The sequence below is a fragment of the Copadichromis virginalis genome, linkage group LG7 (genome assembly GCF_057382275.1).
Source record: "Copadichromis virginalis isolate Kocher_CV1m ecotype Utaka linkage group LG7, C_Virginalis_male_GT1.1, whole genome shotgun sequence".
Lineage (NCBI taxonomy): Eukaryota > Metazoa > Chordata > Actinopteri > Cichliformes > Cichlidae > Copadichromis > Copadichromis virginalis.
The window spans coordinates 29,947,342-29,963,603 of record NC_140624.1 but is presented as its reverse complement, the minus strand read 5'-3'; the positions used below and the strand labels follow the sequence as shown (position 1 = coordinate 29,963,603).

Below are 16,262 nucleotides of genomic sequence, written 5' to 3'. Positions count from 1 at the left end.
TGATGTGAGTAGCAGTAACTTTACCTCTGCTTATAATGATCTGTGCAGCAACTGTTTTTCATACCTAATGATGCTATGACGTACCAATAATATGTAAATAACTGTGTTATGAGTAGACTCTCCGTCTATGTACACTTTTACTTTTCTCATAGTTAACCTCAGAAAATGAAGTTGTCGTTTTATTTTCCACAGAAATCATGAGAATATTGTTCCCATGATTTCTTTTATACCATGTGAGGCTCTGATATCCCGACGTCCTTTCCCGGCTGCGTGTCGTACCGTATGTGTTAAAGTGGGGTCGGAGCGAGTCCGGCTTCAGGAATCGATCGGCCCCGGGAGCTGGACCGGACCTCGTCTGCATCACATCCATCAGAGCGGCGGCACAGAACAGATGGCAGAACGATGTATTTAAAGGCATTACACTCGAGCTAATGGCGAGCCTTAGAGGGAACAGTCATTTACCCCTGTGAGTGGTCACTTCCCAGCACAGCGTCATTTAAAATGATGTCCGCCGCCCGATACACTCTCTTGGATTCAATTTGGAAATGTATTCATATTTACTCAGCGTACCTGCATTGCATTTGTATGGATCAGTCGGGGTAAACGTAAAACTGAGCAAATTGAATCAACATATTGGGACGGGGCATACGTGGGGGCGTTAGCGAGCAGCCGGGGTCAGCGCGATGCCTTTTATGATGTCCCCCTGAAATCTATCTGAATCACATTAAATTGGATCTAAAGATGTGCAGACACATACATCACAGTAAATGGTGGTGGAGCAGCGCTCGCCAACAATCCCACCTCAACAATCGGGTTATGGGATCGGCTTTAGATCCTATTAATAATTCACAATCTTGTTAGGGGAGAACAAACATTTCTGTTCAGGCTATTCCAGCTGTGGGATTGTTATTCCAGGCGGTGGCGGCGGCCTCGGCGTGAGCACAGAGGCTGTGAAATGTAAGCCGTCCGTGTGTGGAAGAATAACTCCATGTTATTTCACAGTCTCTGCTTTCTTTATTAAAGCGCCGTCACAGTAAACACATCGCCTGCCGGCTCCCTCTCAAGGCGAGGACCTCAGAGTCGGTTCTGAAGTACAGACGCGGCCTCACGTGACTCATTTAACCTCCGCTAACAGGTGACAAAATATTAACACATGTGGAATACTGGAGTAAAGTAACCCGAATACTTCGAACTCGAGTCCATTTTGCAGTAACCTTTAAATCTTTTTTCTCCCAAAACGTCTTGTCATTTATGTTTGTAATTAAAAACATTTTTGTATTATTCCAAATAACAAAATAATTACATGGATCCTAAATATTCTGATTATTTTAATAAAGAAAGAAAAGGTAGACTGACCTCTCACCTCAGTGAGGACCTCATCCCAACCCTGCATTACATCATCTCTGATGTGGGCAAATATAAAAATAATCATAAAAAAGTTTGATGTTTGATTAGTTTTCCCTCTGCCTTTTTCTTTCTTTTCATTTTACAAACTATTTTATATATATATATATATATATATATATATATATATATATATATATATATATATATATATATATATACACATATATACATATATATAGGTAGGTAGGTTGTAATATTGTAATAATGTTTACTTTCTTTACTATGTCGATCTCTGTTTAGATTCTTTTATTATTTTTCTTGTTACCGCAGAAGGGATTTGTTGAAAAAATGTGGATTATTTATCTGTATGTGTGTGTGTGTGTGTGTGTGTGTGTGTGTGTGTGTGAGAGAGGTTTATGGTGTGTTGTGTGTAGACACACAGATGAAATATTTCTTCGTCCATGTGAGAAATAAACAGTGAGCAAAAGTGTCAGTTTGGTTCAGATGTTTGTACAAAAGTTAAAATCAGACACAGCGATGATGATAAATCATCCTCATCTGTGTGATGAAGAGTTCAGTCCTGGCAGCTGATGATGATGATGATGAAGAGGAGGAGATGAGCAGCTGGATGGGTGATTGTGTTGTGTCATGCTGCCTCCTGCTGGTGGAGATGCTGTCCTGCACCCACAGTCTGATGTGGCATTCAGGTCTGTCCTGTAAAGTCTAAAATCAGATGACCGAGTTTTGCTGTGACTGATTGTTTATGATTGATCGTCTCTGCGGGTGTGTGTGGCACTGATGCTGTTCTGCCTGACGATGACCCTGCTGTACATCTTCTGCTGCTCTTCCTTATACGCGTCCTTCACCTTCCCTCGCTTTAGGCTTCCATCCCTGAAATGGAGAAAAAAAAAATCAGGAAGGAAGTTTTCACTGAGAATCTCAATCTTGCAGTTTCTTCGAAATAGATTGAAAAACAGTAAAAGATGGTTTTCGGCACAGAATTGATGCTGTCATGGATTATAAATATCATATAGTCATAACTTCGGGACTCAAACACAAAAAACTACTCATTAATTTATTATTTACAGCGCGTAATCATTTGCTTGTTAGTTTTATTGAGTCGTGCGGACACGTCACTTTAAATGAGCCCTTTTCTCTGTGAGCTCGCTCGGCTGAGAGAAAATGGTCCCTGCTGCTGAGGTGAAATCCTTCAGCTCGCTGTATGTGAAAGCAGACGTCGCCACGACTGACACCTACAAACCGGGACGAACAAACTAAATCTAACGTTCAGTGTTTGATTCAGAACAAAGTTGTTATTTCATCATTTAAAAAAGTGTTTTCTATCTTTAAACTGTTGTAATGTAGATACAAACTTCAAGTGAGATGTACTTAACTGTACTGAGTAATCTGAGTACTCACCATGCCAGGTCAAGCAGTCCTCCCCGACAAGCAACGGCAGATTTCACTCTGTTGGCAAACTGGACTGCATCCTCTCCATCCTGAAAACACCCCGCGGTCATGTTAGCTGTGATCACATGACTCTCACAATCTGTGTGTGTGTGTGTGTGTGCGTGTGTGAGAGAGTGTGTTTATGCTTCGGTAACACTGCTTTTAAAAGCCCAAATGGCGAGCAGCACAGCATTTAACTCCTCGTCTTCATCTGCAGAGCTGTCATCACCATCATCACCCTCCATCAAAAGAGACGCTGGAGGGCGATGATGATGATGCTCAGGTGTTACAGTGTCACCTTCCTGACACAGTGAAGCAGATGCTGCCCCAATCAGGTCAGAGTGGGAATTACAGCATGGGCAGATCACTGAAAATCAAAGGAAAGCGCTCAAACCTTCAGACGTCAGGCCTTCAGGAAGTCCAGACTAACTCTGGATGAAACACAAAATAATTCATTGGGTTAACCCTCTGGGGTCAACAGACACTTTCTAAGGATAGTGCTCGTTATAACTTGCTGCTGAAAAACAAACAAAACAAGAAAAAAAACCTTTTCCTATTGGTGGAAAAATGTGATGTGCTCCTCGTCTTATAGTGGACAGAAACTATTTTTTGGAGTGGCACAAGTCATTTGTGTGGCATCTTATTGTGAGGGTTATAGAAAAAACGCCCGAGGCACTGGCTGCATTTTTAGGTAAATGGTTGTATATAACTTTGTTGTTTGCAACTCTTGTGCATAGGTTTCTAAACAGTACAATTTCTATGCGCTTTGCACTTTGTGTCTTTATTGTGTTTCTATTTGAGGCCTTTCAGTATTATTGTGTGTGTGTGCGTTTCTCATCAGTTAACAGTTAATGTTTGCTATATTAGTGTCAAATGATTTATGCTCAGACGTTTGGTGATGTAAACGTTGGTGGGAAGTTTGTTGGTCACAAGCAGAACGTCGATCAGCTGATCTTTTCTACCTGTTGTTTCCTGTGAGGTCATGTGACGGGTGACCCCTGATGGATTAATCAGTATGTGTGTGAAAGGTTAAAGGCCAAAAATATAGTTTAATTTCCCCACTCGTACTTCAGATCCCTCACTGGGGTGTTTCTAGAGACGTTGACCTCCGAGGCGTACCTGTATGGTCATGGGTGGGAGGTACCACACATTGACGACGATGGCCCAACTGGTCATGGTGCGCAGCAGATAGCTGACCATGTTGTACTTGCTGCTGTTCCAGAAAGCATCACCCAAGCGAGGGTCGTACTGAGACACAAAGGGAGTGAAGGTGAGTCAGGTTCTCAAAGCTGATTGGCTCAGGTAAAACATTCTCTGGACTAATCGATCATCGTGCAGCTTTGCTACCTTGATGGCGACGGGATGGATCGTTCCTCCGATCTCAAAGCTGCCCTTCTTAAACATCATGACCGACGTGTTGTTGATACAAGTTCCTGTTACAGAGACACAAACAGACAATATACAGCCATCAAATCATGATTATCATTACCACCACCATCATCATCATCATCACCACCACCATCATGTGACGCTGACCTTCAGGAAATATAAGGATGGGAAGTTTGGTCTTTGCTGCTACGTGAGCTCTGAGCCTGCAGAGAGGAAGCACACGTCAGTGAGTCATCAAACACATCTGCATCAACACTTTCACAAAACAGCTGTAATTACAGATGTTCCCATTCTCTCGCTGTTTGACTGTAATGTGGTCACAAACCCTGAGTGTGACCCTCGAGCTCGAGGCTGTGGTGAGCATTTAGTTCACAGGAAGTGACCCTGGACCAATTCAGCTGACTCATCAAAGCGTTACGCCACACGGCCGCAGCTCGCCGAGGAGACAGCAAGGTAAACATCAACAGTTGATCATCAGCAGCTCGGCAGAGGATGAAACACACGCACAAACATACACACAGGCTCCTGATCCACCGGCTCTGACAGGCAGAGCCACGCTGAACTACCTCCTGAGCCAACGGAACAAATTAAAGGTCACGGTGCTAAAAATGTGTGATCATACGGGCCGCACCCAGCTGTCACTGATGTCAGAGCATCTCCACCATCACGGTTTGGAGCAGAAATAAAAACGTCTGACTCTGTCTGGCAGGTGAAATCGTTTACAGTCAGCCTCACCTGCTGGTCACCGCGTGGCGGTCTTTCATCTCCGACCTCTCAAACCAAACATGAGGGCACGACCTCACCATCGACCTCTGGATGACCCCCATCAGACCTCCATGAATCTGCCCCACCTGAGGACAACATAGCATCAAGACAACAGAACACACACACATGTACAAACACACAAAGGCACGCCGACACACACACATAAACACACACCCACGCACGCATGACACTTACCATGGCATAGCAGCCGTCATTGGCCAGGATCACCACATCGATGGGCGTGGTGTGATTAGCCACGCAGATCCCTCCTTTCTGAGGTCGGTTCTCTCTGCAGAAAGAAACACGTGTTCAGATCGACAGGAAGTGCTCGACAGGAAGCACTTGACAGGAAGCGATGAAGTGGACTGACTTGTTGTGGTAGCGGATGGTGGCCGACAGCGCCCGGGCACAGATCCTGTAGCAGGTCAGGTGGACAACTTCGCTCAGCCAGTACTTCACACTGAAACAGATGCACATGCTCAGTCTGTGCCTCGCCGAGGCAGTCACCAAAGCTGTGAACCGTGGAAGCGCCATACCTGTTCTCAGGCAGAAATCCAACTAGAGTCGTTCCAATCACAAGCCACGAGAGGCCGATGATGGCCAGAGTAATCCTGCAGAGACATGAGGAGGAGAAGGTGAAAATCCCCCTGATCAGAACTGTCTCACTTTTATTCACTGAGAAGGCCTCAGAGAGAAAGTAGCTCTGTCACCTGGTTTCTGAATGATGGGTGTAACCATACAAACTGCACATGTACAGACTGCACTGCGGTGATGATGGTTTGGAGATAATTACAGCTAACTGCTCATCTATTATCTGTTTTCTCACCAGTGATGTGTTACAGTGAGCAGCACTTCCTGTTTATTAGTTAAAAGCAGAAGATGTAAGCACTGGAGTGACCTGAGAGCACTGAAACGTGCCTCTGGCTGAATTGCTTCACCGCTGTGAGAGCTGCTGTTCCTGTTGCAAAGGCCAGTGATGCTGAAATCAGTGCCTCCCCAGGTAGGTGAGAGGTCGAGCTGTGACACACTGACCTGAGAGGGAAGAGGACACAATAGCGCACGAACACGCCGATGCCCCAGAAGATGGTGAGGCGGAGGCTGATGTAGCGGAAGTTCTGGTTGGTGCGGGTCAGGAGGTTCCAGGAGGCCAGCTCCTCAGAGGAGAAGCGCTGGGTCACCTGGTCGTCCACGATGCTCTCCAGGCCCTTCTTGCAGAAATACAAGGCGTCACTCAGAGCAAACTCACCGCCTTCCAGAGACCGAGAACGCCGCAACTGCTCCATCTCCTCCTCCATCGAGCCCTCCGCTCGCTCGATGATCCCTGGGTCATCAGAGAGTTTCAGAAAGAGTTCAGCAGGACCAGAGTTTAACAAAGACACAGTGGAGACGAGAGAGGAAGGAACAAAGAACAGCACCGCGTTTAGTCTCACTGTCTTTATTTGAGCATATATCATGTATTTTCATATGTTTTATCAAACTCCTCCTGTCTCTGTGATTTTCTTTTAAAAGCCTGTGTGACTGTCTTGATGCATGATCAATCATCCAGGTAAGCAAATCTCAATCGTTGATTCTGTTCATCTGGATTCTTCAGTGGGAGAAACATTTCATCATCATCCAAGTGATTTCTTCAGTCTCAGCTGACTCCAGGTTTCCAACCTTTGAACAGAACCTGACTGCAGGTTTCCCCAATCTTATAAACAGTACATGTGCATACTAACTGAAACTAGCACCACTGGTGAAAAATGGGCTGTGAGGTCAGTTCCTTAATCTTAACCATTGCAGCCATTCCCCAACTCTCTGTAAATGCTACTCATGGTCATAACAATGATCATGAAACTGACCTCACATTGTTCGTCAGTGGGCTGGTTTCAGGCAAATTTACTGTTTACAAGATTGGGGAAACCTGCAGTCAGCTGAGACTGAAGAAGTCACTTGGATGATGATGAAACGTTTCTCCTACTGAAAACATCAACTCTTTGAGAACCAGTGTGATTGTTTCTGTGTCGCTATGTGTTTTCATCTGTTTTGGGGGTCATTTTGTTCTCTGTGTGGTGGTTTTGTGTCTCTCTGTAGTTGTTTAGAGTCTCATATTTTTTGTTGTTGTCATGTTTGTGTGTCTTCCTGTTTCCATGTCTTTGTCCTTGAATTAACCCAGAGGGACCTGAATGACCTTTTTTTTAAACGTTGGTCACTTTCCTGTCCTTAAGGACGTTTGACTCTGTGTGAAAGGTTCTTGTATTTATTTCTATTTTTTTTTCTGATCTTGTGCCTCAGAAAAAGTTTGCAGTAAATCTGTGAGGCCTACAGGCTGTTAAGGGTTAAACCTCTGACACAGCAGCAAAGCAGCAGTACCTGTGTTTGTTATTAACGTGTGTGTTAGTGTGTGTGTCTGAGTTTCTCAGGCTTCTGTTTGACCAGCGTTATGTAAGCAGCTGTTGCATCAACATCCTGAGACGAGCCATGTGCTTCTCTCCCTGACCTACAGCCCAACATCAGATGCTGCAGCTGACCAATAGGAAGCCCCCACCCTCGGGGCACAGCGTCACGTGATCTGTGCTCGCAGCCCAAACATTCAAACAGGAACAGGAGCTGAAACTCCAAGCAGCAGCACAGAGGAATCTCTTTCTGCTTTTAAAGTCTTGTGCGCCACATCAGAACGGAACAAAAGTTTGATCAGTCATGAGATCAACGGGATTATTGGTTTATTTAATAAATACAGTTTCAATTTGACCAAATGTGATCATTTAACATAGCGATTCACTGTTTAAAGCCTTAAAAATCTAATTTTAGTTTTTTCAAATATTATTCTAATGTTATTAGAAATTATTTATTGTAAAAAAATTATTATTTCTGATTTTTATTATGACACGGATTATGACAATATCCAACGGTTTTGTACCTCATTTATTATAAATATATGTATATATATATTATGTATATATACATATATATTATAGTTTCTTTATTTAAAGTGTCTTTTTAAAATTAGATTTATATAATTATATAAAAATGTTATTATAAAACATATATACATGACATATACATAATTTTATTTTGATGTTTTTTATTCCCTGTTTAAAATATTTTTCCTGTTTTTATTATATTTGTTATTGAGGACGATGAGTTTTTATCTGACAGCTTTTGCTGTCCGGTAGTTTTTACATAAATGTGAATAATCAAACTTCTCTGATGATGTATTTCTACGTCTGATCATTAGTCATTATTTATTGATTAACTGACACACTGAATGTTTTCTGCTGTGATGCGAGCAGACTCACCATTGGGCAGCGGTGCGGGTACGCTGGGCTGCTCCTCGCGTCCTCTCTGGATTCGTATCGTGGCCCACTGCAATGTTATTAGGACAGATGACCTCTGACCCCACTCTGCCGCTGCTGCTCATTGCACAACTTTACACACATGTTGACCATAGACATGAATTCCTCTGAGGACAGCTTACCTCAAGGAGTTTAACCAGGATCTGGATGTAGACGCTGGTGACACCCAGAGAGAGGCCGAACATGGCGGGCAGCGTGATGAAGAACACGACTACAAATATCCACAGCTGGAAAACAGCCACGGCCACGGTCCACAGGTCCTCCATTGCTGACAGCTTGCAGGTCACCTCATCATCTGCAAACAGGAGGTTAAAGGAGGCGTTCCCATCATGTTCCCCTGAGGACGAACCAAAAACGCTCTGACCTGCTCCCCATCACCTCCACCACAGTCAGCATGCCATCCTTCTCCCCAATATACTTTCATTCTTTGACTTTCCAGAACAGAAGTAAATGATCATTGAATAGGAACAGCTTTATTCATTTCTATGCTGATGACAGTTGTTTACTAATCAGCTCCTTCTGCCAACAAAATTCTGTCTAATCTACTTACAGGATCTTCTTCTAAACATTTTAAGCTCCAAATTCTAAAAAGTTTTTAAAACTATTATTTCAAGCAAAAACGTCAAAGAAAAATAACATAACATATAATACATAACAACTTTAAGGTACTTATGCTCAAGTATTTCTGCTTTTTTATTATTCTATAATACTCCAAACCTTTTCAGTTATGACTGTAGATTTATTTTGGGAGTTTGTTTTATACATATACACAATACATGAGCACATTTAGCACATTTAGTTAAAAGCAGGTCAGAAAGAAAGATGATAATCATAAAAAGTCTTATACAAATGAAAGAACAATTTAATTCATATTACAGCTGTTGCTGGATTGAAGTTATAATAATAGAAATATTTTAGGTTTCTGTTTGTTTGTTTTTTACCAACAAAACATCAAATATTTGATTGAATATAGGTTAAAAATGTGAATTTCATATTTGTCTGCTTTTAAATGAGAGGAAGGTGAAGAGTTTTGACTATTGCGTGAGAAAGACAAATAAGGCATTTCATTATATCACAGGCTGTTTAAAAACCAAGTGCACATATTTAACTAATGCATAATTAATACATATATGTTTACAGCCCTTTTAAAACACATATAACCCTTTAAAACTTGTAATTTAATGTAATATAAAAACAACAAATTTTAATTGACATAAAAATTTATAATGAGAAAATGACCATTTTGAACTCAGAATGAAATCAGTTGTTAACTACAGGTTCATATACTGACTATAAAACAGTCACTCACAGCAGTAAATGAAGTAGTTTTAAAACTTTAGCAGAACAATCAGTTTAGCTGTTAAAACAACAACAACAACAACAACAAACATTCAAAACTATGATTATTAAACAGCCTGCGGTGACTCTGGAAGTTTAACTCTTACCTGTAATCGAGTATTTGTACGTTTCAAATCCAAAGTACCGTTACAGGAGTGAATTACTAGAGCTATTGTTCGGATAAAGGAAGTTAGACCTGGTAGTCCGACTATCTAAACTGAACTAACCCGGGTTACCGGGACAGGACCCCCACAGAAGGCCCTGTTTCAGTGGAAGTGTGCCTAGGAGCGAGGAGAGGCGAGCGGGTGCTGCTGTCCGGAGAAACTGAACCTTCAGCCCGCTCGTTTTATGGTTAGCTCGCTAACCAGCCCGCTCCTCCTGCAGCGGAGCCTGCTGCGCACGAAAAAAATTCGCAGCGTATGACTGCGCGTATGTGACGCGTCTGTGTTTGTGATGAAACGGCATCATGGCGGAGCCCACTGTCCGCTTGCCCGGGATCGTTTTAGCTTCCCTCATGTTTCAGCACGTTAACAGTGACTCCGATGTGGTAATGAGCTCTTTTACTCGTCATTAAAACTGATGAATTCTTATTGAGCCTTTGTGGGTGATTATGTAGTATTATTGGGAAAGCTAGCAAATAGAACAGACGCGCCAGGTGTTAGTATCAGGCTTTAAAGTTGATAAATTCGTATTTATTAGTTTAATTATTCGGATTTCAGCGTGTCGTTTGATGCAGCGAAGAACAGTTTGTCGTCTAAGTGAAGTCAAAACTCCCCCTGTGGTGTTTCTTCAACTTTTAAACTAGCTAACCGCTCTCAGGTTCCAAACAAACCAGACTCCATTCAAAAATCTACTAATTTAACCAGGTCCCGGTAAGAAGTCAAACAGTGTAAAACATATTAAAAAATATTTTAATATTCAGACAGGTCTGTAGGAAAATTCGGTACATCCATGATCCAACACGGAACGATTACGCGAGTCGAGTTTTGCATGAAACCCGAGATGTTACTGCTCCTTTTCAACCATTCCCGTCGGTGCAAACCACACTCCATTCACAGATTTTAGGTTTTAATGTAACACCGATTATTATTATTCGTGCACTTTTAAACAGATCCCCAAATTAACGATGATCTGTTGGTAAATTCGGCATATGGTTAATCCAACTACTGAATCTTACTGAAGACATAATTTAATTGAAAAATTGGTGCTCAGTTCTCGTCCACCACCGTGTTTCAGAATACACCAGACTACATTTAAAAAATGTAAAGTTTAATGAAAATGGCTCCTGACAAGAAAACGTTAGCGTGAAACATAATCAAATACATTCAAGTATTCAGGTAGGTCTGTTGGTAAATTTGGCATATATTTTAATATTTATGTAAAAATGCTGTAGCTGAAATGATTATATTCAGTAAACAAATGCTTATAGATGTAGGGTTTTTATATCTGGTTTTATTCATCCATCAGGAGGGGTTGATCCTCGGAGAGAGCAGGTTTGACGAGCAGGTCACCATCAGCGACTCTCAGGCCGATCACATCCACATCGAGGAAACATACAGTAAGTGCATCTCAATTAACTGTACGGTTACACGAGTACTACAGTTACTGGTACACTTTTAGGAATGTCTGTTTTCTCTGACAGACGTCCAGAAGCACATCGCCTGCCACAGACTGAACACGTGAGTGATGCATCGTGACGTAATCATGCCATCGTGTGTGTGCTGTGTTCTTATGTAAAGGTGTGTCTGTGTGTCAGTCTGTACAGCAGGGATGGACAGGTGAACGCGGAGGAGCTACACAAGCTGCTGGCAGAGAACAAGCAGGTGAGTGGGGTGGGGAGAAGGTTTCGGCATGATGCGATCATGTGATTGACGTGTTCGGCTTGTGAAGGAGAGCGTGATCGGCTGGTACCGGCAGCGCAGGAACTCGGAGCAGCAGATGACCTTCAGAGAGAAGCTGGTGCACGAGAACCTGAAGAGCGCTCTCTCCAACCCTCACATGATCTTTGTGCTGCTGACTCCCACCAAGACGACACCGCCAGGCTCCACGCACAGGATGGAGTACTCGGCCTTCATCTCCCGCAGCAGGTGGCGCTCTGAGTATACCTGAATATCTTTATATCAGCTTGCTCTCTAGCGTTGTCTCTTAATCCTCTACAAAGACACATCATCTCATAGATTTTACCCAAATGTGGAGTTTGTGTTGTGGGAGGTTGCTCCTTTGGTGACATTTGAAATCAGTCCACAGAGTTAGCAAAGGTGGGCTTTTTTTTTTTTTTTAAGTTATTAGATTAAAATAATCTACCCCGGGGCTCCAGAACGATGCCCTGAGGAACACCATCAGAATCTGAGACTGCCAAACCTCTGTCTGCCTGAAGTTCCCGTATGAAACCTCTTAAAGATAATTTTTACTGTTAAAGCTGATCAACCAGGTCACTGCCACCTGTTTGTGTTGGATGAATGTTTCTTAGTTTTATATAAAAAGAAAAGAAAAAACCTCATTTTACTCAGCAGGTGCTGGCAACTTAAATATCAGAAGAAACTGAGTGTGAATGAAGTGAAATGTTGTATAATTATTAAAATGCTCCAGTTGGCTTTTAAAGTGAATAAAAACAACTGGGAGGCATTCAGGGACACTGGTGAGGCTTTAAGGTCAGTCACAGAGGTCTAAAACATCTCAGCTTTGGGTGAAGCAATCAGGTCAGTTAGAGGAACGTTGAATGAAAACAGGTAGGTGGAGGCGGGTGGACAGCTCGGTGTTTCCACGTTTAACTGACTCGTGTCTTTTCCTTATGGTTTGTGTTTCTTCTTCTCCTGTGGAGGCACTTCATGAACGTCCCCGTGCTCATCACCAACCTCGGCCTCCTCGAGCAGCTTTCTTACTGGAAGGTGTCGGCGCCGTGCTCTGCAGCCGGTTACAGCCTCACAATGAAGAAACACGGGTATGCCCCGCCCACGCTGGCACGTTTACACCGTGTCTGTGTTTCTGCTGGCATAACTGAGATCTCTTTGTTTCAGGTCAAAGTTCTTCTGCTCCAGCGGGCTGCTGAAGGAGGTGAACGAAGTGAATAAGATGAACGACTCGCTGCAGGTGGAGCTGCAGGTGAGCAAAATTGTCAGAGCACCTGAACTTCCTGCCACCTCACTTCCTGTTTGATTCACTCTGCATCCTTCTGTTTGTGAACAGAAAACGTGCAGAGACGTGGAGGAGAGCGAACGCCTGGTCGAAATGCTGCAGACGGAGGTGTCAGCCCTGAGGACGAAGCTCAGAGAGAGACAGCAGAGCGAATCAGGAAAAGGTTTCAGATTATTTTATCTAATCTCACACAGCAGCGGGATTAGATGAATTTCCGGTATCTGCCTCTTCCCGACACCAGAGACACGTCTCAGGATCAGCCCAGCATTTTAAAAACACAACGCAGAAACTCTTTCCGTGCTAACATGTGGACAAGGAAAACTGAGAGTTAGTCTCATAATGTCAAAGGTGTTGTGTGATTTGTGGGCTTTTGATTGGCCAGTATTTTGTCGTGGTTAGGTCTATATCACTGCGTGTTGCTTTGGCGTGCTCTCCACAGACTGTGAAGTCGCTCTTTGCATTTTCATGGAGAGAATTTTTCGATTTTTTCATATTTTAAAAATTCGACCAGTTAGAAATTAAAATAATAATAATGATGAATATTTGGTTCGCAGTGATAATTAAAGTGGTAGGTGAAGGTGAAAACCCTGACAGGAGAGGAAAAAGGAAGTGCCAGTTTAATGTCTTTATTTAAAATCACGGTTGGCTGATGACCTGCAGTAAAAATGTTTCTGAACTTTTGCACTTTCTCCATGAACAGAAAGCGCCGCCGACCCCGGCGAGCCAAGGAAAAACCGGCTGCTTCAGGAGGCCGTCAGGGCGCTGCTCGCCTCCTCGCCGCTCTTCCACACTCAGACGCTCACGCTGCAGGGACTTCCTGTTCCTGACCACACAGATGACATTTCCACGACAGCAAGGGAGGCGCCGCCGCCGAGCGCAACAAACTGCCGTAAAAGGTTGAGGGAAATGCTGCCAGAGAAGGAGAGGAAACGCAGGAGGAGCAAGAGCTGAGTCCAGGACGTATCCAAGTTCTGTCGGATGTTTTTGGAACCGGTCTGTTTAAAAGAACTGTTATTGATAAAGTTTGTTTCAAAAAAGGACAGCAGAGGTTCTTTTTACCTGAGCAGGTGTAAAGTTCAGACTCTTCACGCTCAGATGGAGGACTGGTTTGATTTAGACTTCCAGCTGTGACACTTTGGTGTTTGTTCCAGATGTTCGGTTTTAGAGTCATCGGGTTTTTACCTTTTCTTTGGTTTCAAAGTTTTTGCCTGACCTTCAGTTGATCTCGCGCTCACAAAGAAACTGTTTCACACTGCGTTTTATTTTTCACTGTAAAGGATGAAGCGTGCGTTCCATTAAAGGTCTGACCGTGTGCGGTCATTCGAGTTTATCTTCAGACTGCAGCAGAAATCATAAAGCTCTGAATTACACAAACCTGCCTGTTTTTATTTTCTGTTTCAAATAAATCAGGAGTCAAACATGTGGCTTGGGGACCAGAATCAGCCCACGACAGAGTCCGGTCCAGTCCAGGTGGTGGTGAGAACTCTAAAAACTGATGAAATGCAAGAAGAGTTTTCTCCCACAGCCGGTCTCACCGGCTCAATGAGGCCAACTGATTTTTCTCCATAAACACGAACCTTCTGGGTTTTACCGGCTCTGTACGAGGCGACGGGACTTCAGAGATCCCGGGTTACGTTAGTTCACGCATTGTCTTTGTTTTAAACTCCAGTGACACAAACTTTGAAAGAGAATCCAGGAAAACAATATTTCAGTCATTATTTTATAGATAGAATATTTTATAGATTCTCCGTTTAGTGTGATGTTTGAAGGTCTTCAGATGACGTCACAACCTTTCAGTTTTCAGAAGGTCCAAATTAAAAAAAAAAAAATTAGCAAGTGTTTTTAAAGTGTTTAAACTCCTTCACATTAAGAAACCGTGCAGAGGTGTTTACTCTGATGAGGACACGCTTCACGTTTGACGCTTTGGCCCAAGAAATTCACCGACAGCAAACTGACAGCAGAGAAACTTTATTTACACAGACACACAGATGTTTCACACTAATCCAGATGTTTGATTCCACAGATGTTAGGGTCCTTCATGAACTGTGGATGTTTGTGCGTCACTGACATGAAACCTGCAAACAAAAGTTTATATTAACAGCAGTAGCTCAGCTCAGAGGGAAACGCTTCTTATATAATGATGTTAGAAATGTGGCGAAAATGGGAATGTTTGGATTATATTTGTTAAAAGGCAAAAAGAGGAAAAATGCAAAAAAAGCTTTTCATTAATTGGGTCATCAAATATTAATTTACTAAAATTTAAAAAATTAAATAATTTAGTCTAAAAAAAAAAAAAAAAAAAAAAGAACAGACAAAAATTGGGATTAAAGTTGAGATTATGACAGCAAACAAATCAAATGACGAAACAGAAGAATTGAAAGATGCTGTGAACGTACCCATGGACTGAGCCTTCTTTATCGCCTTCGACACTTCTTTCTGTTTCCTTCCGCATAAACCTGAAAAAACAGAAGGAGGTGTGACCCAACCTGATGATGATTTAATCCAGATGACCTGTTTCGGGCAAAGACTCACCTGTGATGTGGCGGCCATAGATCCTGCCCGTGTGCGGCGAGATGAACTGAGAGAGCAGCTGCAGGGCGACAAACTCAGATTAATCCACGACTGAACTGAGACTCAGTCTGACTTGGGATCAGGAGATCCTGTCACACACCTGGAGGAGCAGAGCTGCTGCTTCAGGTGTGCACCCAAGCGCAAAGGTCAGAGGTGAAGGCCTGATTTCTGATAAACTGATTATAATCTTCCCGGTCACAGATATTCTGACAATAATCTCACTCAGCGTGTTTCTCATTATTTAATCTGTGGTGAAGAGCTGTTTCTTCCCGTTTGACTCACCTGGATGTTTTTAAAGTCCACCGTGACGTCACAGAGGACGCAGCCCTTCTGGGGCTCTCTGTACGGGTTCTCCATGTTCACCAGCTGAAAAACACAAACAAATCTTCATAACCAAACTGAAATCAACGGCGAGCATCCATCAGCCTGCACTCAGCACCCACCCCGCCCTCCGTCCGTCCGGCTTCATCTGCTGCGACCGCGAAGCTCCGCACACCTGCACGGAAGCAGCACGGCTAGAGTTAGCATTTGCACCAGAAGGATTGGAGTTAAACTTTTATTTTTGTAATTAACGTGTTACGCACGACTCACCTGTGTTTCCATAACGACATAAGACAGGTTTCCACCTCTGCAACTCCCTCAGACACAACATGTTGACCTAACACGGGACAGGAACCGCTTCCGCTGCAACTGAGAAATACTTCCAACCACTTCCGCAAAGGCTGCTTGTGACTTGGATATATACTGTGACTGGACGATGTCACTAAATTTAAAATATAAACCTAAAAGAAGTATTCTGTCTGTTTTTAATATTTCACGGATTTACACAATCTAAATGTTTAATATTAATGAGATATAACGCTTCGCTTTGAGTTTTTTTACGGAAAGGTTTAATTGTTACTCATTCCAAAGAAACCAAATCAAGATAGAAAT

The 16,262-nt window shown here is 42.9% G+C and overlaps 3 protein-coding genes across 3 annotated transcripts; 1 reads left to right on the top strand and 2 right to left on the bottom strand.

The window, feature by feature from the left end:
* Positions 1-1,566: 1,566 nt before the first annotated feature.
* On the bottom strand, positions 1,567-9,795 carry gpat3 (glycerol-3-phosphate acyltransferase 3). Its single transcript, XM_085462947.1, has 13 exons — positions 9,731-9,795; positions 8,408-8,580; positions 8,229-8,295; positions 5,983-6,271; positions 5,487-5,561; positions 5,321-5,410; positions 5,146-5,239; positions 4,921-5,036; positions 4,333-4,388; positions 4,144-4,229; positions 3,916-4,044; positions 2,767-2,846; positions 1,567-2,238 (listed from the first exon to the last, which is right to left on the bottom strand). Exons 2-13 carry the CDS (start codon positions 8,549-8,551, stop codon positions 2,109-2,111), a joined length of 1,356 nt encoding a protein of 451 aa, XP_085319073.1. The 5' UTR covers positions 8,552-8,580; positions 9,731-9,795; the 3' UTR covers positions 1,567-2,108.
* Positions 9,796-10,016: 221 nt separating this feature from the next.
* On the top strand, positions 10,017-14,132 carry abraxas1 (abraxas 1, BRCA1 A complex subunit). Its single transcript, XM_085462948.1, has 9 exons — positions 10,017-10,170; positions 11,091-11,181; positions 11,266-11,302; positions 11,380-11,446; positions 11,514-11,710; positions 12,445-12,564; positions 12,641-12,725; positions 12,810-12,921; positions 13,459-14,132. The coding sequence occupies exons 1-9, from the start codon at positions 10,090-10,092 to the stop codon at positions 13,707-13,709; spliced, it is 1,041 nt and encodes a 346-aa protein (XP_085319074.1). The 5' UTR covers positions 10,017-10,089; the 3' UTR covers positions 13,710-14,132.
* A 578-nt stretch (positions 14,133-14,710) lies between these two features.
* mrps18c (mitochondrial ribosomal protein S18C) lies at positions 14,711-16,142 on the bottom strand. The gene is made up of 6 exons (XM_085462949.1): positions 15,921-16,142; positions 15,773-15,825; positions 15,612-15,695; positions 15,291-15,348; positions 15,155-15,214; positions 14,711-14,833 (listed from the first exon to the last, which is right to left on the bottom strand). Exons 1-6 carry the CDS (start codon positions 15,979-15,981, stop codon positions 14,757-14,759), a joined length of 393 nt encoding a protein of 130 aa, XP_085319075.1. The 5' UTR covers positions 15,982-16,142; the 3' UTR covers positions 14,711-14,756.
* Between the last annotated feature and the right edge of the window lie 120 nt (positions 16,143-16,262).

Excerpts from the sequence above, each read along its gene's own strand:
- mrps18c (XM_085462949.1), bottom strand. The coding sequence starts at position 15,981 with ATGTTGTGTCTGAGGGAGTTGCAGAGGTGGAAACCTGTCTTATGTCGT. Across the intron at positions 15,826-15,920 it reads ATGTCGTTATGGAAACACAG|GTGTGCGGAGCTTCGCGGTC; the intron begins GTGAGTCGTGCG and ends GCTTCCGTGCAG. Across the intron at positions 15,696-15,772 it reads CCGGACGGACGGAGGGCGGG|CTGGTGAACATGGAGAACCC; the intron begins GTGGGTGCTGAG and ends TGTGTTTTTCAG.
- gpat3 (XM_085462947.1), bottom strand. The coding sequence starts at position 8,551 with ATGGAGGACCTGTGGACCGTGGCCGTGGCTGTTTTCCAGCTGTGGATA. Across the intron at positions 8,296-8,407 it reads TCCTGGTTAAACTCCTTGAG|TGGGCCACGATACGAATCCA; the intron begins GTAAGCTGTCCT and ends ATAACATTGCAG. Across the intron at positions 2,847-3,915 it reads TCCCACCCATGACCATACAG|GATGGAGAGGATGCAGTCCA; the intron begins GTACGCCTCGGA and ends GGGTGTTTTCAG.
- abraxas1 (XM_085462948.1), top strand. The coding sequence starts at position 10,090 with ATGGCGGAGCCCACTGTCCGCTTGCCCGGGATCGTTTTAGCTTCCCTC. Across the intron at positions 11,711-12,444 it reads GCCTTCATCTCCCGCAGCAG|GCACTTCATGAACGTCCCCG; the intron begins GTGGCGCTCTGA and ends TCTCCTGTGGAG. Across the intron at positions 12,922-13,458 it reads GCAGAGCGAATCAGGAAAAG|AAAGCGCCGCCGACCCCGGC; the intron begins GTTTCAGATTAT and ends CTCCATGAACAG.